General features: G+C 54.7%; 2 protein-coding genes across 14 annotated transcripts in view; one reads left to right on the forward strand and one right to left on the reverse strand.

Annotated features, from left to right (window-relative positions):
- Positions 1 to 149: 149 nt before the first annotated feature.
- On the forward strand, positions 150 to 14442 carry XRCC3 (X-ray repair cross complementing 3). 2 transcript variants are annotated; one of them, XM_053593057.1, is made up of 8 exons: positions 150 to 2967; positions 4129 to 4301; positions 4491 to 4628; positions 5897 to 6109; positions 9560 to 9714; positions 12444 to 12656; positions 12791 to 12837; positions 12924 to 14442. In XM_053593057.1, the coding sequence occupies exons 2-8, from the start codon at positions 4247 to 4249 to the stop codon at positions 13150 to 13152; spliced, it is 1050 nt and encodes a 349-aa protein (XP_053449032.1). In that variant the 5' UTR covers positions 150 to 2967; positions 4129 to 4246; the 3' UTR covers positions 13153 to 14442. The 2 variants fall into 2 exon arrangements, with proteins under 2 accessions (XP_053449032.1, XP_053449033.1); XM_053593058.1 differs by having other exon boundaries at positions 150 to 359.
- The window catches only part of KLC1 (kinesin light chain 1), a 66303-nt gene continuing 55834 nt past the window's right edge, over positions 10698 to 21166 (reverse strand). For 6 of the 12 annotated variants that reach the window (XM_053593041.1, XM_053593040.1, XM_053593043.1 and 3 more), the window contains 2 exons: positions 11463 to 11529; positions 10698 to 10998 (listed from right to left, as the gene is read on the reverse strand). In XM_053593041.1, the coding sequence (XP_053449016.1) occupies positions 10996 to 10998; positions 11463 to 11529 (70 nt within the window). In that variant the 3' untranslated portion in view covers positions 10698 to 10995. Of the gene's footprint in view, positions 10999 to 11462; positions 11530 to 14448; positions 14528 to 17610; positions 18260 to 21166 lie in introns of all 12 variants that reach the window. The other 6 variants (XR_008380537.1, XR_008380538.1, XR_008380536.1 and 3 more) reach the window with 6 other exon arrangements.

A 21166-nucleotide genomic window follows, 5' to 3' on the forward strand; every position in this document is an offset into this window, starting at 1 on the left:
CGATGCGCATTGAGACTTTGGATTGGTCAGTTAGTTAGCCATGTAGACTCCTCTTCATCTCTGAGTGGTGTATTCCGGTCAGGGTGCCCGGCGCTCATTGGAGGAGGAGTCGAGAGGGGCGGGACGGCGCCAAGAGCTGTGCGGATCCTGTGGGAGGTGAGAGCGCTGGTCTGGCGGCCCGTGGGTAATCGAACCGGCTGGGGGCCGCCGCGGGTGGAGTGGGGGCCTGGTGAGGTAGCAAGGGGTAGGGGTCTTTACTTCCTGCCCCCAACCCTAGAGGGAACGAAAGGACGCCGGAGCGAGGGTCCTGACGGAGCGGGAGTTCGGAGGGAGCCTGGGGGCTGCAGGGGCCTCGCTGGGTGGGTTATGGCGACAGTCCTGGGCGAGGGTGACAGCTCGGCCAGGACGGGTGAAGCTGGGAGCGCGGGCTGGAGTCCTGGTGTCTCCGCTCGGGCGGTGGGTGGAGGTCACAGACCGGCCCCACGGAAGAGCCGGTGTGTGTGGAGGGCAGAGCGCGGGAGCAGGTGGCGGCGGAGCTGAGAAGGGAGCGGTCCTCAGCGGAGGGGGGGCCGAGAAGGGCGGGAGTCTGTGCCTGGCAGTCGGGGCAGTTCTGGAGGAACCACAGCCGTGCCCGGGCCCGGGAGGAACCAGCGCGGGCCCCAGGTGGTGGTGACGACAGCTCCCTCCCGGCAGCTCTAGCTGGCAGGAGCAGTCAGGAGATGGCTGAAGTGCGGCGGGGATCTTGGAAGGCACCGCGCCTTTCCGGACAAGAGGATGGGGACGGGTGGCAATTGTGGAGACTGGGCTGCTCCCGAGGGCCCTGGAAGCCGCCAGGCAGGGGCCTTGGGTGACTGAGTAGGGCCCAGAGACCAAGCAAGCCCTGTGGGGCTTTGCTAACAGGTGAGCTCAGACTCGCAGTGATGTGGGTCAGGGCTTAGGGCAGTCCCTAGAGCTTGCCGCCTGCCCCCATCCCCTGGTGGTGGGACCCTGGCTTGTTCCTTAACCACCGCGCTCCCATTTCCTCTTAGGCAAAATGGAGATAATGACATTGTTGTCAAGTTTGGATGTTAATAATGTCAAATGTTTAGAGTAGTCCCTGGAACTTACTAAGTGTTTATGACTAGCATTTGCCCCCTTATGACCTTTGGTGACTGAGGACATGTCAGGCACTTAGCTTACTGTACCCGAATTTAGCTGTGAACTTGGCAAGAGAAAGGAAAATAATAGTTCCAATCAAGTAGGTGCTTTAGCCAATTATCTCCTTAAGTGGGGAGGCCCCCAGTATGAGAGACATGGTGGAGGCACCCATCGGTACCCTTTGGTTTATTTGGATCACTGGCTGGTGCCACCTGTGGCATTGAAGTGGGAGAGATCTGAGCACATTTTTTTCAATGCCCTGGTTTTGGGAGAAGGCCTTTGTTCATCCTGCTTTTAACTCCTTATTTATTTATTTTTTTTTTTTTGTAGAGACAGAGTTTCACTTTATTACCCTCAGTAGAGTGCCATGGCATCACACAGCTCACAGCAACCTCCAACTCCTGGGCTTAGGCGATTCTCCTGCCTCGGCCTGCCGAGTAGCTGGGACTACAGGCGCCCGCCACAACACCTGGCTATTTTTTTGTTGCAGTTTGGCCGGGGCTGGGTTTGAACCCGCCACCCTCGGTATATGAGGCCGGCACCCTGCTCACTGAGCCACAGGCGCCGCCCTTAACTCCTTCTTATAAAGAGTAATTTAAGGCAGCGTTTGAAGCCTGGACCTGCTGCTCAGAGTGGCTGGGCCTGTCTGGCCCTGCCCCCTCTAGCCAAGTGGGTATTGGCAACATGAGGTCCCCATTTCCTGGTCTCATGTGGAAATAAGGAGATGACCAAAGTTCTCAAGACACACGGTTTATTATCAGAGAATCTTTGCAGGTCCACAGTGCTTAAGGAGGGGTGAATAACATGAGCAAACCTCACAACAGTTGGTACACCCCTTAACCACACAGTTGAGTGAGTTCCGAAATTATCAAAGTCCAGTTGCTCCGTTAGGACGGAGGCAGCCTCTGCAGACAGTTTGGAGTGCACCTTTATAGGAGTGGTTGTCAGACAGACATCAGGTACCTAAGAGCTATCTGACTAAACTCCAACTGGATGTCACAAGGCCGTACACGGATGGGCCTGGGAGAAAGTGCAGGATCCTGACTTGGACAGGCAGAGACTCCCTGGTCAGTCAGCAGTCCCTCTGCTTCTAGCAGCCAGGCACACAGGCTAGAGGTTTGGCAGCTGTGTGCTGGCTTCCTGGTATCCCTGCCCACTTGGCCAGCTGTTTGGCAGAATTTAGCCCCACTCCTGCTGTTGGCTGGCAGAGCTGGCCTGCAGGACCTCTCCTGACCCAGCCCACTCCCTGCTCTGGAATCTAAAACCTGCAGATTTCTCTGTTGCCCAGAGGCTGTTTTGGGTGGTGCCTCTGAGTTCTGCAAACGCCCCTGCTCAGTCAGGTGGGGCCTGCCGTGTCTCCCTTGACCACCTAGTACTTTTCCTGGAGATGACACTCTCGTTTGCTCCCTGTCCTGGAGAATGTCACTTCCTCACACCGCCAGCACTGCCAGCACCTTTTGAGCTCGTTAAAATTACCCCACCCTTTGGCCTATGCCCAGCCCAATAGTGTAGCTCCTCTCCTGCCTGGGCTATACCCCTGTCACCCCTGTCCCTGCTCCAGGACAAACATGGGACCAGCTCCTGGCTGGGAAAGCCCATGGGCTGTGGGGTTGGGCAGCCCTGGGAGCAGCTTCCCTGCCCTTCCCTCCTGCCTGTACCCTGCCTGGTCCTGGAGCCCTGTGATCCCTGCTCCACATCCCAGATCTGCTGGTGTCAGGCCTGACTGTGAGAATGGAGGATGCAAGTGACCTGGTTCCTGAAGCTGCAAAACTGATACATCGTCCAGTCACAGCCTAATGCACCACGCAGGGGCCTTCAGCTGAGCAGTGGGTGAGAGTACTGGGCCTCCCTGAGACACTGACCCTGAACTTGCCCCTTGTGGCTGCTGGCCTGGCTGATGGGGGAACACAGCCCAGAACCCTGGGCTGAGTCCTACATGGCCAGACAAAGCTGGAGAGTAGAAAGGGCAAATTCTAGAGGCTGAGTTGGGTGCATGCTGCGAAGGGGCCATACCACCTGCCTCCAGCCCAGCAGGACACAGCGTCCTGTGTTGTCTGCTGAGACAGCTTGGTGACCTCTGAGCCTCAGGCATCTGAGCACTCTGTGAGGCTCACTTCTCTCACTTTCCGGAATTCTCTTGGAAGCACTTTTAAGGGAAGCTAAGCTGGAAAACACAAAGCTGTTTCAGTGCAGTGAGCCCTGCATGAGCAGAGCTGGGCCAGGCAACTGTCCCCACCCCACAGGGGTTGAAGGTGGTTCAAATGTTTTTGTTGTGTGGATGGCTTTTGTGATGCTTAAGTAGCGCCTAAAGTGTGCCCCTCACCAGGATATCTGTAGTGGTTCCTGCCCCTCTTCTCCCCCCCTTGATTTCCAGTAACTTTTACTTCTCTCTACTAGTTCCAGATTTCTAGAGAGTATGGAGATGGTCTCCAGTTCCTCCCAATTGTTGCAAAAGACATTAATTCACTTCTTTTTATGGCTGAGCAAATACCTTCTGAGTCTTGACCTTCAGAACACTTAGTTGGGGCATTTCCTTCCTCCCTCCCTCCTTTCCTTCCATCCCTTCCTTTTGCTTTTTGAGACGGAGTCTCAGTCTGTGCCCTGGGTGGAGTGCTATGGTGTCATAACTCACAGCAGCCTCACTCCTGGGCCTAAGAGATCCACTTGCCTCAGCCATCTGAGTAAATGGGACTATAGGCACCTGCCACAATGCTCGGCTAGTTTTTCTGTTATTAATAGAGACAAGGTCTCGATCTTGCTCTGGCTGGTGTCGAACTGCTGAGCTCAGGTGTGAGCCACCCTACCCAGCCTGGGAGCATTTCTTAAAATTGTTTTTTATTAAATCATAACTTTGTACATTGATGCATTTATGGGGTTCAGGGTACCTCGGATTATTTTTTCAAATTCATCAGTGTCTAGAATGAATTCAGGGTTTCTGAAGTACCAAATAATCCTCGGAGGTAAATTACTCTAACAGAAATATTGCCTCAGACTTGGCCCCCAGCGACCAGTGCAGTGAGGTAACAGCCCTACCGGGAGTGGTGACAGCAGTGAGGACGTTGTCTGTCCCGGGGAAGTTACTCATCCTGCTGGTCAACCCATTGCAGAAATGGATTTGGATCTACTGGACCTGAATCCCAGAATTATTGCTGCAATTAAGAAAGGTATATTTCTTTATATTATGAAATGGGTATGTGATGTAACACTTGTGGATGGGAAACACACTTTGTGTGACACAAGTTGACAACACATTGGTAGTCCACGCCCAGCTTCAGCCTTGCCCCCTGTGGTGTCTCAGGCTCTCACAAAGTGGTTAGTGTCATCATTTTCCTGCCATTTATCTGTAATTTCAGCCAAACTGAAGTCAGTAAAGGAGGTCTTGCATTTTTCTGGACCAGATCTGCAGAGAGCAACCGCCCTCTCCAGCCTGGAGGTCCAGCATGTGCTGAGAACAGCCTCCTTGCACCTACGGGGGGACAGCATCCTCACAGGTGGGCATGAGAACACAGTGCTGGCTGGCAGTCTGGGAAGTGCCCTGGGGGTCCAGAGTCGAGTCCATGTGATCTAGGTAGCTGTGTTTGCAGAGCCCACCTGAGGGGTGATCTCACACGGCCGCTCCAGGCACAGGAGGCCTGGTCTCACTTCTGCCCATGAGCTACAGTCACAGTGTCACAGCAGAGGACACATGGGGTAGACATGGAAGGACTGCAGGGCCCAGGGGACCCTTGCTCCCTGGGGCACTTTTCCAAGGAGAAGGGATGAGATGGAATGCAGGAAGCAGGGGGTTGGCAGTCAGCGCTCCGTGACACCCAGGGTACAGCAGGGAAAGAGAGACTAGGGCAGGGAGCGACTTGGCCAGGGCCTCACCAGGTGCCCTGATCAAGAACTGTGTGGCGCTGGTTCCAGCCAGCCCCTCGTTGCCTATGTGGGAGCAGGCCCTGGCAGCGAACATGGCAAGCAGCCCAGGGTCCCTAGGGCCCTGTGGATCACCTTGAACCTCGGACCGCCATGGTTGGCCGAGCACATAAGCTTAGCTGGCACTGCAGGTCCCACCTTGAGCCTTGCCCCAGGGCACCTGGTGTCACAGAGGAGGTGATGGTAGGTGTCTTGCCCAAGGCCCTGATGCCAAGCGTCTGTGACCAGGATCCCTCGGAAGCAGCTCTGTCATAGACTGTGGATGGGCATGGCTCCACCCACGTAAGGCCTAGCACCTCTTGAACTGCGTGGGTGCCCAGGCAGGCACCCCAGGAGGTGGCCGTGCCGTGCAGACTTCTGCGTGGATTTTTTTTTTTTTTTTTTTTGAGACAGAGTCTCACTTTGGTGCCCTCAGTAGAGTGCCATGGCATAACTCACAGCAACCTCAAACTCTTGGGCTCAAGTAATTCTCTTGCCTCAGCTTCCCAAGTAGCTGGGACTACAGGCACCCGCCACAACACCCGGCTATTTTTAGAGACAGGGTCTTGCTCTGGCTCAGGCAATCCCCTGCCTTGGCCTCCCAAGTGCTGGGGTTACAGGTGTGAGCCATCATGCCCGGCCCATTCCTCGTGGATTTTGTTTCACTTAAGTGATGTCTGAGCCAATTTAAAGCCTGCTCAGCCCTGTTAACTGGCCCTGGGACCATCACAGTTTGAGACTATTCTCTTGAGACTATAGGAGCCCCAGGACAGTTGCTGAGAAGTCTGAGCCTCCTCCCTGCCCTGCCTGTCCCATGCAACCATGATTGCCTGTCTGCAGTCCTGATGCTACCCCTGCCCTGCAGCACTGCACCTGCACCAGCAGAGGAAGCAGTTCCCCACGCAGCACCAGCGCCTGAGCCTCGGCTGCCCTGTCCTGGATGGGCTCCTCTGTGGCGGCCTGCCCCTGGAGGGCATCACCGAGCTGGCTGGCCGCAGCTCGGCAGGAAAGACGCAGCTGGCGCTACAGCTCTGCCTGGCTGTTCAGTTCCCGCAGCAGCATGGAGGCCTGGAGGCAGGTGAGTGGCTACCCTCCCAGGGGCTGGGGAGTCAGACCACATGTTCTGGGGCCCACACTCTGTCTCAGCAAACTCCTGTTAAGGAAGTTAGTGGCCATCTCTGGTGCCTGCCACTGTCTCATCCTCCTGCCACACTGCCATAGGGCAGAGTGAGGCTGGCCGCAGGCGGGCTCCCAGGTAACTGTGAGCCCAGTGGCCCTGTTCTCACAGGAGGAATACCTAGTATGTGTCCTTGTGGGGAGAAGCTCGTGGTCTGCAGCCTAGGGATAGTGGGGCTGGCCAGGTCCCCTGCACTTGTGGACTAGGACCGTGTGAGGTCAGTAGGAGGTTTCCAGAGCTCACCCACTCAGTTTCTCAAGGCTTCACTCAAGCAGTTCTTCCAAGTATGAGCCCCCAGCAAGTGGACATGCTTCTTAGGAGCCCTTAGCTTTTTTACATAGCTTGGCTCCACTGTGGGGCTGTGCCATGCTAGATTTTCCTGAGTGTGTCCCCTATGAGGCCTCTAGATAAACTTGTTCACTCAGCCCCACACAGGTAGAGCTCAGACCCTCGGGTGGCCTGGCCTCGGCTCACACTGGGATCTGCTCCAGGGCCAGGAGGGCCGGGCTATGTTATGTCCTCACCAGCCCCCTCAGTTCAGTACACCCAGGCAGCTGTTATGTGGGCATCAATGGGGGAGGGGGTCTCCCAACCACGTGTGGGATGCTCCCACCTATGGGTCTACTCATACCACAGCCAGGTTTTTCTATCCCTGAGGCCTGGGGAGGGGCAGGTCCTCCTGGAAGGTGCCTGGTGGTCTGATCTGTGGCTGGGGGTGGGGGGAGTCAAGCCTGAGGACCACCCAAAACTGTCCTTGTGCCTGGGAGAATGAGGTGAGACTTGAGTGTGCTCAGAGAGGATGAGCAGGCTCTTACCTTGCTCTGCATTTAATGCCCCATCCCCTCCTGAGTGGGCCAGCGTCAGTGAGGAAGTGTCAGCCGGTGTCTCTGAGGTCACATGCTGCATGCATCTCCCCTGGACCCCAGATAGTCCCAGCCCAGCAGGGCTCTCAGGGGCCCTGTCCACTGCGGGGCCAGCCCGTCTATACCAGGTATGAGTCAGGTACACAGTCGGCGCCATCCTGCCTCTGTGCCATGACGGGGGATGCACTGGGCTAATGTTTAGCCCACTGGACGGGCCTTCATTGGATCCCAGCCCTGGGTCTTGGAGACTGTGGGGTAGGATGTGGGCAGAGCACGAGGAGCCTGTGGGGGGCCTAAGGTCCATCCTCTAAGCCTGCTGCTCAGTGTGCGTTTGTCTGGTGGGGAGGTGGGGATGTGAGGCTGGGGCCAGGGCTGGCAGATTCCTGGGTGGGCAGTGGGACTATGGTGAGACCCACTGGATTCAGGATGAGTGAGTAGGGCAGGAGCTGCTGGTAGACTCAGCAGGTGGCATCAGAGTGACTGAAGCATCCATTTCCAGGGATGTCTCCTTTGGGATGATGGGAGATGCAGGTGTGTCCCTCATGGCCCCTGTTCAGTGTTGGGCCTAAGCTGAGGAAATGACTTCTTTTCCCAGATTCAGTCTGAAGGCCCTAATTTTGAACAAAAAGATGGCACACAGCAGGCACCTCTGGCCTCCCCTTTCTCAGCTGTGCTGTGTGGGGGACAACAGGACCCTGCAGGGGCTGGGCCAGGCTGGTGTTCTTCACAGCACAGTCAGTGCTGGGAGAGCTCACCAGCCATTGGTTTTCTTAAACTGAGGTGTGAGTCACACACTGTGAAATTCACTCTTGGGTAGCACCTGTGACCCAGTGGGTAGGGCACTGGCCCCATATACCGAGGGTGGCAGGTTTGAACCCGAACCCGGCCCCGGCCAAACTGCAACAAAAAATAGCCAGGCATTGTGGTGGGCACCTGTAGTCCCAGCTACTCAGGAGGCTGAGTCAACAGAATCACTTGAGCCCAAGAGTTAGAGGTTACTGTGAGTTGTGACACCACAGCACTCTATTGAGGGCAATGAAGTGAGACTCTGTTGCTAAAAAAAAAAAAATTTACTCTTGGAGCAGAGTCCTGTGATTCAAATAGTTGTGCACCCATCACCACTATCCAATTCCAGAACATTTGAGGGGTCCAGTTTCTCCGCATCCCCACTCCACCTGTGTCACAGCCACCCTGGCGGGCGTGACGTGAAGTTTTGCTGTAGTTTAGATTTGCATTTCCCTGACCATTAATGATGTTGAGCATCTTTTCTTTGGCATCTTGGTCACTTATGTATCTTCTGTGGAGAAAAGTCTATTAGATCTTTTGCCCATTTTTAAATATTTTTTATTAGTGAGCTATAAAAATTCTTCATACATCCTGGATACAAATCCCTCGCCATGATTAGCGAGCATTCTCTCTCTCTTCAGGTTGTCTTCTCATTTTCTTGATAGCATTTTCTTGAAGCACAAACATTTTTCATTTTCATAAAATCCAACTTATTTTTCTCTGGTGGCTCATCCTTTGGGTGCCCTGTCTCAGCCATTGGGTAACCTACAGTCATGGAGATTTGCCTGTGTTTTCTTCTACGTGTTTACAGCGTCAGTAAACTTGTATGTAGTCCAGTGTCTTCTTTGTTTGCCGGGTACTCAGTTGTCCCAACATGTTTTTTTTTTGTAGAGACAGAGTCTCACTTTATGGCCCTTGGTAGAGTGCCGTGGCCTCACATAGCTCATAGCAACCTCCAACTCCTGGGCTTAGGCGATTCTCTTGCCTCAGCCTCCCGAGTAGCTGGGACTACAGGCGCCCGCCACAACGCCCAGCTATTTTTTGGTTGCAGTTTGGCCGGGGCCGGGTTTGAACCCACCACCCTCAGTGTATGGGGCCTGCGCCCTACCGACTGAGCCACAGGCGCCGCCTGTCCCAACATGTTTTAAGAGGGTTCCTGCCTCAATGAAATGTTCCTGGTATCTGTCCAAGACTGTTGCCCACAGACTAAGAGTCTGTTCCAAGTGGCCCCTGGCTCTTTTTGGCCAAGGGACTCTGCAATTCTGTGGTACAGGGTCCGGCCAGGCCCATGTGTTATTGCAGGGCCTGTGGAGGCTCCAGTGACTGAGTTGGTCGTTATCACCTTTCAAAGTGCAGCAGACACAGTTATCACCGTGCAGCCTGGGTGTGGGGGAGCCTTGAAGTAGAACAGAAGAAACACCTGACATGAAGCCTTTTGAGGGTGTCCCTGTGTAGGACGTGGTGTACTTGCAGGCCACAGGGAACAGGGAAGGGAGAAAGAAGAGGGTGGCAGGAGGAGAGGTGGTCCAGGGTCTGAGGGGCTGCCTGGCAGGCAGGGTGGCTCAGGGGACAGACCTTCTCGGCTTGGAGGTGAAGCACCATGAGGCACAGCAGCAGAATGGCGGGCAGATGTGCGTTAGTTTGCATGACACCCACAGGCTGATGCCGGCCCCTTTGGGCACACGGGCTCTCTGCCTCGCAGGGGCTGTGTATGTCTGCACGGAGGACGTGTTCCCCACCAGGCGGCTACAGCAGCTCATGACCCTCCAGCCTCAGTTACGCACAGACGTCCCAGGCAATGTGGTTGAGAAGATAAGATTTGGTGACCAGATCTTCGTGGAGCACGCGGCTGACGTGGTGAGTGTCCCGCAGTGAAGGGAGGTGCCACAGGGCCACAGGAAGGCACACCAGGGTATGGCCCTCACCAGGACCAGTTGGGTCAGGTCGAGATGGATCTGGGAATCAGGCCCATGGCCCTGGTAGATGGAGTCTGCCTGCCAGGCTCCCAGCAGGAAGGCAGCAGGGGTCAGGCTGTGGCTGAGCCACCTACCAGGGTTCTGGCTGCTGGCAGCTGTGGGCTTGCCCAAGGGTGGAGACCAGTTAGGCTCTGACTTGGGTTTGGCTGGAGCAGACTCAGGACCAGCAGAAACTCAAGGCTGTGGCCAAAAAAGCCTGTGCCAGGCCGGGGACTACAGGAGGGAACGAGGGCTCATGTTGAGTCTGAACGTCAGCCCCTGGTGAGGGTGCCCTGTGTCCAGCTGAATTTCATGACCTGAAACTCACAGTTAACCAAGCACCACATGCTACCTATAGCTCTCCCCAAGGACAATGTGGAAACAGATGCCTCATAGCAGGTGGAGGCCCAAGGTTGTCACTGGCCATAGGATAGGTCCACTCCTAGGCCACTGCCCTGGGGAAGGGCAGTGCATGGGCTGAGTGCCCCCCACCTCAAAGGGACATTTGCCCTCACTGGGCCAGAACTCCACACACAGATGGGACTGTCCCCCAACCCTGGGCTGCCGGCTCCCCAAATATGCTGCCTAGACTTGGAGGACAAGCCAGTGGCAGGGCCTCTTGAGGGTGGGGACCAAGTCAGTCTGTAGCTAGTGAACAGGGAAGGAGGGGCAGGCCAGCTCGGCCACCTGAAGAGCCCACTCCAGGTCATGAGTGAGAAGGACTGGGAAGGAGAGGGGTAAAGTCTGGGGGAAACCTGCACACCAGAGGAACGTGGAGCGTGCCTGGCACACTGGCCATGGCTGACGCCACTGGTGGCTGGCAAAAGAGCCCCCAGCTCCTGGGTGGGTCTACCCCCATCTTTAAAGAGTTGTTCGACTTTCAAGTAAAGCACGAGGCATATAAACTTTTAATTTAAAAAAACATTTACAGTAAAATACATTATCACACACAGTGCTGGGGACGAATACTGGGAGTGGCCCTCGGAGGCCCAGCAGGTCTGGGAGGGGCGCAGCCTGTGCTCCCTGGGGAGTGCGGCACCCATGAGCACAGGCGTGAGTGCAAGAGCAGCCAAGTCGGAGCTGCAGGCTCCACCGGAGGCCCTCCCAGCCTCGCCGTGGCTGTCCCTGGGCGGCTCCGAGGCCTGCACACAGCAGCTTCATTCTGGAGCAGGCCAGGCCAGGGTCACTGCAAGAGAAGCCCAGAGGTCAGGATGGGAGCCAAGAACGCAGGTGGCGCTTCTAAGTTTTGTTCTGAAAACAGCTCTCTGGGGGAAGAGTCTGTCTAGGAAGGGGGGATTGTTGGGTATGAGCTTCCTTGAAGCCAAGATGCAGGGACCCATCGGTCCTCAATGTCTATTCCTTGGAGCGCCAGGAGCCTGCATCTGAAAGTGGGAGGCCCAGGTGTGGACACAGTGCCCCCCCTTTCTGTGTCAATGGAACCCTGGGCCATTTCTCCCCCTGCCACCTCCTCTGGCCCTCAGCCTCACTGCAGGGTGGGGTCTCTGGGGATCTAGAAGGCGTGGGTCTGTAGCACATGGACGTGACCACTACCACCACTGCCTGTCCCCCAGGTACCCACAAATCCCTCTCCATCCAGAGTCCCCTCTGCACAGGGCTGGGGTTAGCCCAGGAGTGAGGGGCGGGGCTCACGTTAGCGGATGCATCTTCTAGGCTGCTGCTGTCGTTCTCCACAGAGGGAGGCTCTGCTGGGGATGCCCTGGGGAGGAAGCACAGACGTGCATCACTCAGGGCAGGGATCTCACCTGCCACTGTCCAGCTGCAGACCCTGCCATTGAGGGACAGCATGGGAGCCTTTCATTCAAACTGTCCCCAGGCTTGCCCAGCCCCATCTGAGCCACTGGCAAGGCCCCAGAGGCCTGAATCCTGCCCAGTTTGGTGCCCAAGGGCAGCTATCCTACCTCCTCCCTCCACAGACAAAGCCAGTCCAGCCAAGGCCATGGCCCCCAGCCCCGGCCAAAAGTGCACAGAGCTCCCAAAGGGAGGCCTGAGGATACCTCCCTTCCCAGGGAGCATTTCTACCCCTCAGCCACACCAGGGCTGCAGCCTGGGGAAAGAGAGGGGCTGGCCCAGGGGGTCTCTGTTGCAGTCCCACCCTGACCCCATGGGGTCTCCCTATGCTCTGGAGGTGATGCTCCCTGGCAGAAGCAGACCTGTTGTGATTGGTCTGGTTGACAGTCTGAAGGGCATTTGGCCCTCTAACTCACAGAGTGGCCTGGCAAGGACACCCTCTAGACCCACCTGGCAAGGGCACTGGCCAGCTCACCAAGGGGCACACAGGTTGGCCTTAGAGGTGCAGCTGAGCCTAAGTGGCCTCAGAACTAGCCACTGTGCTGACTCAAGGAATGGACAAGGGGTGAGACCACAGTGTAATGGGGGAGGGACCAGACCCCCAAAGATGCAAGGTGGCCTGTTGTAGGGTGTGAGGGGGACAGGAGTCTTGGGTGTCAGCGTGGTCCAGGGTGGCTGCTTGGGAGGGCGAGAGGGACCACAATGCCAAGGGATGGGCTATGTGCAGTGGGAGCTTGTGATGGAGCTTTCAAAGGAGCAGCAGACATGGCAGTGCTGGACGGCAGCCGACAGGTGGGATGATTATGTCCCCTCATGCCTCAGGACACCTTGCTGGAGTGTGTGACACAGAAGGTCCCCGTCCTACTGTCTCGGGGCATGGCCCGCCTGGTGATCATAGACTCAGTGGCAGCCCCATTTCGGTGTGAATTTCATGGCCAGGCCTCTGCCCCCAGGGCCAGGCGCCTGCAGTCATTGGGGTCTGCGCTGCGCCGACTGAGCTGGGCCTTCCAGACCCCTGTGCTGTGCATCAACCAGGTAGGCTGAGAGGGCCTCAGGGCCACAGAGGGACCTGGGGGTGGAGCAGGTGGCAGCTGGGCCTACATCATTAACGACTTGGAAATTCGGGAAACCCTCAGCAGCTATAGCTGACTCAGCTTTGGATCCCACAGGTGACAGAGGTAGTGCAGGAGCCGACCACAGCCCCTAGACCCCCAGGGTGAGTGCGGTTGGAGTGCACAGGTGAGGGCTCAGGTGTGGAGCTGCCAGGCATCACCCACATCAGGGGTCTGTTCTCTTCCTCAGCTCTGTGGACGGGCACATCTGTCCAGCCCTGGGCATCACCTGGGCCAACCAGCTCCTCGTGAGACTGATGGCAGACCGGCTCCGTGAAGAGGAGGCCACCCTTGATCCTCCTGGCTGCCCAACTCGGACCCTGCGGGTGATCTTTGCCCCCCACCTGCCACCCTCTTCCTGTTCCTACACGGTCAATGCAGAAGGGGTGCGAGGAACTCATGGAACAGAGTCCTGCTGACTCAGTGGTGGCTGCAGACAGCCTGGCCAGGCCTGAGACTCCAGGTGATAGAGCCTGCCCGGGCCCCATCTCAGGCTCTCCCAGGTGTCACTCCACCTTCTGCCCCAGGCATGGGGGCTGCTTTCCCCTCTGGCCCACCTGCCAGGCCTCAGCACTGTTCCCACAGGCCCCGGTTGGCCCTGGGGCTGGGGACTCGACTCTAGTGTGTCCATAGTCGAGGACTGCTGGGGAGCCCCTCCTTCCCTAGCTCTGCTTCACATATTATCACCCCCAGGAATTGGGCCACCCCTGGCCTGGGCCTGGGGTCCTGCCCAGAAGGGGCCTCCTCTCCTACAGGCAGTGTAGTCTGCCCAGAGTCCCCCGTAATGCTCAGGCCATGGTGTGCTGCAGTCAGCCAAGTCCCCCCCAGCCCACATCCAACCTAAGACCTGAGTCTGGTGTGGGGTAGAGGAGAAGCCCCAGGCTGCCCTCTGGCCACCATCCAGAGGGCCTGGGAGGTGGGACTGGACCTGCACCACCTTCATGGGTGCACGAGCAGCCTCAGGGCTCTTCTGAGAAACTGGAAAAAGAAAAAGCTTGTGGTGCTTTCCCAGTATGCCCCCATGCCTGGCCTCTGGGGTCTGGACGTCCAGTGCAGCCCTGGCCTGGTGCACTGTCCATCCTGCTGGGGACATAGCAGGACTCCTGGCTGTGGAGTCATGTGGTCAGGCCCTACTCGAGCTAGAAAGTGGGGCCTCCAGGCAGCACATCTGGCTGCAGACTGGAATCTGACCATCCGGTCATAGAGACACGAGGCCCAGATGTCACCAAGGGGCCTGGCCTGCGTGGGGAGGGCTGTGACCCGCTCCTCATAGGGCACCTGGTGCAGAGTAGGCCTCTGACAAAGGTGCTGTGTGTGGGGAGGCGCAGACTGCTCTCCAGGAGTTATGCCCCATCTCAGTCCCCATCCTGGACATGGGTCACTTCTCTGCCCTGCTGTAGGGTGGGGAAACTGAAGCCTAAGAGCTTGACCATTCTCCCACAGCCCTGGGGCTACACGGATTGCACTGTGGTACTCCTGCCCGTGCAGTTTCCAGGGCATTAAATGTCTTCAGGTTATCAAGGCCCTGTAATCCCAGAAAAGTTAAGAATTGCTAGCAGGCGGCACCTGTGGCTCAGTGGGTAGGGCAATGGCCCCATATACCAAGGGTGGCGGTTTCAAACCTGGCCCTGGCCAAACTGCAACCAAAAATAGCTGGACGTTGTGGCAGGCGCCTGTAGTCCCAGCTACTCGGGAAGCTAAGTCAAGAGAATCACCTAAGCCCAAGAGTTGAAGGTTGCTGTGAGCTGAGACGCCATAGCACTCTACCAAGGGCGATAAAGTGAGACTCTGTCTCTACAAAAAAAAAAAAGAATTGCTGGCAAAGTTATTTTGGGGTTAGGTTTTTACAAAACAGCTTTTTTGCAAAAGTGCAAGGACTTTACACCAGAAAATGTTATTTTATTTTTGTAATTAAATATAAACAATTCCAAATATTTTTCTAGGCATGTTGTACTAACAATCAGAAAATGAAACTCCAGGCACTTCATAGGAGACACCTGGTCCTGCCCTAGGAGAGGGTGCAGAGATGCACCTCCCACAGTGCCACTAGCTCAGAGCCAACCGTATCTGGAAGGGTTGAGCTCAGGTGGTCCCAGGAGCACCAACCATCCCTGAGGGAGGCAGAGCAGATGCCCACCGTGGTCATAAACCCCCGCTGGGGGGGTCCCCCATCTGCTGGCCTGGCAGGGGGCCCACAAAGTTGGGGAGCTAACTCTGAACTGAACACGTGTCCCTCACTAGTGCCAGGACTGCTGACCCAGTCTCAAGCACAATGTTACCAACCTCAGAAAGTCACGGCCACTAACTGTAACCCTGGTTTTGGTCAGTGCCACTAAGGGCCACTTTACAGTTTTCAGAAACCTGAGCAGAAGGTACACACTGCTCAAAAATAAGTGCAAATACAAACAGATACTAGTTTCATGTATGTAATGTGCCTTCCAAAACATCCCACAAAGTTATGATATTGGAAAAAATCTGTTCTACAAATTGTAAACACAGGTCCTTAGCAATATGCAACGTTATCTTAAATACTGAACTTCTCATTACACAATATTCCCAAGCAGCTTTCTGACCAAGCCCATTATTTTTAATCCCAAAAAAGCACCATATGAGCTCCTCTAACAGAACACGAGGGCAGGCTGCTATAAGCACCCACGCCACCTGCCTATGGCCTCCCCAGGCCGTGTGCCCACACAGGTTTCCCTCTGGGACAGCCTCTGGAGCTGGCACAGTGCAGTGGGCACTGTGGCCACAAAGGCCATGATGATTCGGCCCACTGCCACTGGTCACTTGCACATTTACATGACAAAAATTGAAAACGGGCTGGCTCTCCACTGGGGTGCCTCACCAAAAGGAAACGTGGAGATAGGGGGCTGGCCCCACTTCTGTGGAGTATTAAGGTTCAGACCACCAGACTGAAAACAGCTCACACCCTGCCTCCTTTATAGTCACCAAGCTCAAACACCAGCAACTGCAGGTCCCCACACCTCCCTCTGAACACAGGCTGCTCTTCTCTCCTCCACCCTGAGCACTGTTTGTTCCACAAAGGCTACTGGGCAACAGTGCAGCCTGGGGAGCTCAGAATTAACCGTGTACCAGCTGTGCTTACTCTTTCTGTAAACCCTTTGTCTCTCTTGAGACTATCACTCAGGAAATGCCAGGTTTCAAGCCAGCCTCAACTATCTATCCTGGAGAAGAAACTTCCTGGGGGCTGGGGAAGGGAGCCCCTCGACCCCTCCCGGCTGTCCCAAGCCACGACCCCCATGCTCCTACAGTGCCATCTTCAATGAGAGGATACAGTGCTACCCTCTTTCCTCGTTTCTGATGGCTTTTCACAATCCATCAAATTTTTCTAAACACCTCCAAAAAACACTTAGAAAATAAATTTCTGATCCATGCCTCAGAAAAGGAGCCATGGTCACTAGGGGACAGTGTCAGCTCCATGGAGCAGCCTCAACTCCAGGAAATCCTTAGCCACACACAATCTTAATGGAAACAAATATCTTTTCACAAACTAAAATTATAAGGAACTTACATAAGGATATTTTAAAGTCCAGCCTTACAACAAAATTGCAGGCTACTGGTCTCCAGCGTCAGCCCCATGTCCACTTGGCCAGGGTCATGCAGAGGCAGCTCTGGGCCTCCAGCCCCACTGGGGCTCCCAGCCCTCCTTGCCTAACTCAACTTGTGAGGAAAAGCTAGGAGCAAACAAGTGCCCTTGCTGTGCCGCCCTTGAGCCTTAGAGATGAACACCTGGCCCCTCACAAGAGGCTCAGGCTTTATAGACTAGTCCATAGCTGGGACTGCAGAGCCCTCTTCAAGCCCAAAGTACGTGTATTAGTGTCCCAGCTCACAGGCACATCCGTGTCTGGAACTACTATTCACCTGGCCAGCTATCTTAACTCACAGGCTGGTCTTAAGAGACCTAATGAAATGATGCCTTTGGGTGGAATTTCATGTTCCTGTCAAAATCCACCCTGTGTATTAACTACAAAGAAAAGGCTTTAGGCTGGCGTGGAGGCTCACGCCTGTAATTGTAGCTTCATGCTAAGGTAGGTGATCACCTAAGCTCAGGAGTTCAAGACCAGCCTGAGCAAAGCAAGACCCCATCTCTACTAAAAACAGCCGGCATTGTGGCAGGTGCCTGTAGTCCCTGCTCTGAGAGCTGAGACAGGAGGATCACTTGAGCCCCAGAGCTTGAGGTTGCTGTTAGGTATTATGCCACAGAACTCTACGGAGGAGACAGAGGGAGACCCTGCCTCAAAAAAGAAAGAAAAAGAAAAAAGCTTTTCAAAAATAAAACATGGGCGGTGCCCATAGCTCAGAGGGTAGGGCGCCAGCCACCCAGCCCAGCCCAGCCCAGCTAAAACAACAATGACAACTGCAACAATAAAAAAAAAATAGCCAGGCGGGTGGCACCTGTGGCTCAGTGAATAGGGCGCCGGCCCCATATATGGAGGGTGGCGGGTTCTGAACCCAGCCCTGGCCAAAATGCAAAAAAAAAAATACCCGGTATTGTGGCAGGCGCCTGTAGTCCTAGCTACTCGGGAGGCTGAGGCAAGAGAATTGCCTAAGCCCAAGAGTTGGAGGTCACTGTGAGTTGTGATGCCACAGCACTCTACCAAGGGCGACAAAGTGAGACTCTGTATCTAAAAGGAAAATAGCCGGGCATTGTGGGGGGCGCCTGTTGTCCCAGCTACTTGGGAGACTGAGGCAAGAGAATTGCTTGAGCCCAAGAGTTGGAGGTTGCTGTGAGTTGTGATGCCACAGCATTCTACCAAGGGTGACAAAGTGAGACTCTTGTCTCAAAAAACAAACCAACCAACATGTCTCTATGTGCTTAGTGCAAAGGGGCCACCAGGAGAGAGGAAACTCACTCAAAAGGGGTGAAGCGGAGCCCCAGATGCTCCTAGCACAGCCATACACCCAGAAGGTATCCCAGGCCACAGATGCTGGGACTCTGGAAAGAGAGACCTAAAGTGAAGCCTCTGGGAGAGCGACCCACTTCCTCCTTTCTTATGACCACTGCCCTCTCAGCTTCAGGCTTTGCTGTTGAAGATCAGCTCATTAATGCTGATCATTTGAAAAAGATGCAGTTTAAGTTTCCAGATTCTTAATGTACAGCCTTATTGCAATATTCAAATTTAGAAGCGTTTACTGTCAAGGCAGTTTGGTGACAGGCAGAAGACACAACAGTACCCATGAGCAGTGGCTGATTCCAAATGTGCTGAAGCTGATGCCAGCGCCGCCACTGCCTCCCTGGGCCTCACCCTGGGGGTCACACTGGTCTCAGCAACTGTCCGTCACTAATGGAATCCTGGGGCCCAGGTGCCCTGGGTCTTTTTACAAGGAACGCTCCAGGGAATGTACAGCCTGGCCCTCCAGGCAGAGCAGGAGGGGCACACCAGCGCTGGGAGGAGCTCAGCACTCCGTTCAACTTGGGGTTACCTACTCTGCCCAGCCCTCACTGGGCCAGGTCAGTGTGGCTGCCACTCAGAGCCCTCGAGTCAGACAATTATTTCGTTCCTGCATGAAAAAACAAATAGAAAAATTATACTTAACCAGCACTTCAAATGATGCAGATTCAAGTGATCTTAGGTCTAGCAACCCTAGCTGTCTAGGTCTAAGTCAACACATGAGGATCCCAGTGGTCAAACATGCATGTGGAAATGCCAGGAAATCAGATGTCAAAATATGGTGTCAATGACAGGTTTTTATAAAACAAAAGGCCCTTCTTTCGGGGAGTGCCTATGGCTCAGTGAATAGGGCGCCAGCCCCATCTACCGAGGGTGGCGGGTTCAAACACAGCTCCGGCCAAACTGCAACAAAAAAATAGCTGGGCGTTGTGATGGGTGCCTGTAGTCCCAGCTACTCGGGAGGCTGAGGCAAGAGAATCGCCTAAGCCCAGGAACTGGAGGTTGCTGTGGCACTCTACTGAGGACGACAAAGTGAGACTGTCTCTGGAAAAAAAAAAAAAAAAAAAAGCCCTTCTTTCCTCTCATCACTGAGGCTGCTCTAAGCAAACTGCCGGCTGCATCCTACAAGCTCTTTAGCTGCCCCTAGAGCCTGGTAAGCAGCCTAGGGTGCTGGGAGGTTGGGGGCAGCCCGTCTGGGAGGCCTGGGACTGCCAATAATCAGCACCATCTTTTTTTTTTTAATTTCAGCTTGCTTGTTCATTCTTCGTTTGAAGTACTTTTTTTTTTTTTGTTCATTTTCTTTCTTCTTTTTTTAGATGTTCTTTCTCTGGCGATGCTCTGTCCCCTTGCCTCCCCAGTAGTAGGGATTACAGACACCTACCACAACGTCTGGCTATTTTTGATGTTAGTAGAGATGGGGTCTTACTCTGGCTCACTGCTGTTCATACAGGTCTCGAACCTCTGAGCTCAGGCAATCCACCCACCTCGGCCTCCCACAGCGCTGGGACTACAGGCGTGAGCCACCACGCCCGGCCTATCAGCACCATCTTAGTAACTGGACTGGGCGACTGGCAGGAGGCTGGGAAGCCACCCAAGTACTAGTGCCAGGGCGGGGACTGGTGGTCCCAGTGCTGCAACCCGCTGTGGGCTCCCAAGAACAGAGAGTGCTCTGATGCCAGGGCCCCGCCCTGCCCCTCAGCCACAGCAGACGTGACAGGAACGAAAAGGCCTCTGTGCTGGCAAAGGAAAGGGGAGACACAGAGAGCAGGACGTGTCCATGTGAGGCCTGGGCAGTGTGACCGAGAGCAAAGACTTCAGCCTCACAGGGACAATACGTTAGCCACCCACCGTGCTGGGCAAGTTTTGAATAGTTTAAAACACTCAGGAGAAGCTTAACTAGACAATGAATTATTAGTTATAAACTTATTAGAGGCTAAAATCATATAAGTCAATAACTGGCCTAGCTTTGAATTACTTTAACAGAATAAATTAATTAGGTCAAACTACTTTTAAAGATCAATTGTTAATATACCTAGAACGCTCAACACCCATGACCGATAGTCACAGAGAAATGCTGAGATACTATTATCATGATTACGTGTCTCAGAACAGAAACACCAAAATGCCCGCAGGGCTCTGTCAGGACAGCAGTGGTGGCCACATAGGGTCCCCGGGACATGACCAGGGGAGGCTCCTTACTTGGAAGCAGTCCTTGGCGGCCCCGCCACCCACGTTAAGGGCATTCAGAGACCTGGCACGCTTCATGCTGCGATGGACACGGACATGCAAGGACAAACGGGTCAGCACATGGTCAGCCACTGCAGTGACTCCAATAAAGCAACCCTCACAGGCCTCTGCCGCTCCTGGGGGCTCCTCAGGACCGTCCCTGGGGGAAGTGGGCCCTTCTCCCTCGGACTGGGATCACCACCCATCCTGAGCATGCACGCACGGCCTCGGTGCCACTCTGTAGCATCCAGGGCAGCTTCTCTGCGTCTTTCACAGAAAAATGTGTGTTTTAAAGGATCACACAGAACCTCAGCATGTCATTATACTTGCACTTTTTAAAACTGGCTCCCCTGGCGGTGCCCATAGCTCAGTGGGTAGGGCGCCAGCCACACACATCCAGGCTGGTGGGTTCCAACTGGGCCTAGGCAGCTAAACAATGACAACTGCAATAAAAAAATAGCTGGGTGTTGTGGCGGGCACCTGTAGTCCCAGCTACTCAGGCGGCTGAGGCAAGAGAATCTCTGTGAGCTGTGATGCCACGACACTCTACCAAGGGAGACACAGTGAGAAACTGTCTCAAATAAAATAAATAAATAAAAAACTGGTTCCCTGAGGAGCTGCTGAGTTCCAGGAAGGAGGCCCAGGGGCTTATGTAAAACCCACCACCATAAGGGACTACTGTAAAGAGAAGACTCACAGCTCTGTCCAGAGGAGACGCGTAAGTGTACTCTCTAACGTATATATCTTTCTTTTTTTTTTTTTTTTGTAGAGACAAAGTCTCACTATACTGCCCTTGGTAGAGTGCCGTGGCGTCACACGGCTCACAGCTACCTCTAACTCTTGGGCTTAGAGCGATTCTCTTGCCTCAGCCTCCCAAGCAGCTGGGACTACAGGCGCCCGCCACAATGCCCAGCTATTTTTTTGTTGCAGTTTGCCTGGGGCTGGGTTTGAACCCACCACCCTCAGCATATGGGGCCGGTGCCCTACTCACTGAGCCACAGGTGCCGCCCACATATATATCTTTCTATGTTAAAAGCATGACAACTAACTTGATCATTAGAAGCATAAGCCAGTATTTTTCTTTCTTTTTTTTTTTTTGTAGAGACAGAGTCTCACTTTATGGCCCTCAGTAGAGTGCGGTGGCATCACACAGCTCACAGCAACCTCCAACTCCTGGGCTTAAGCGATTCTCTTGCCTCGGCCTCCCGAGTAGCTGGGACTACAGGCGCCCGCCACAATGCCCAGCTATTTTTTGGTTGCAGTTCAGCTGAGGCCGGGTTTGAACCCGCCG

This window comes from Nycticebus coucang, chromosome 6, assembly GCF_027406575.1.
Source record: "Nycticebus coucang isolate mNycCou1 chromosome 6, mNycCou1.pri, whole genome shotgun sequence".
NCBI lineage: Eukaryota > Metazoa > Chordata > Mammalia > Primates > Lorisidae > Nycticebus > Nycticebus coucang.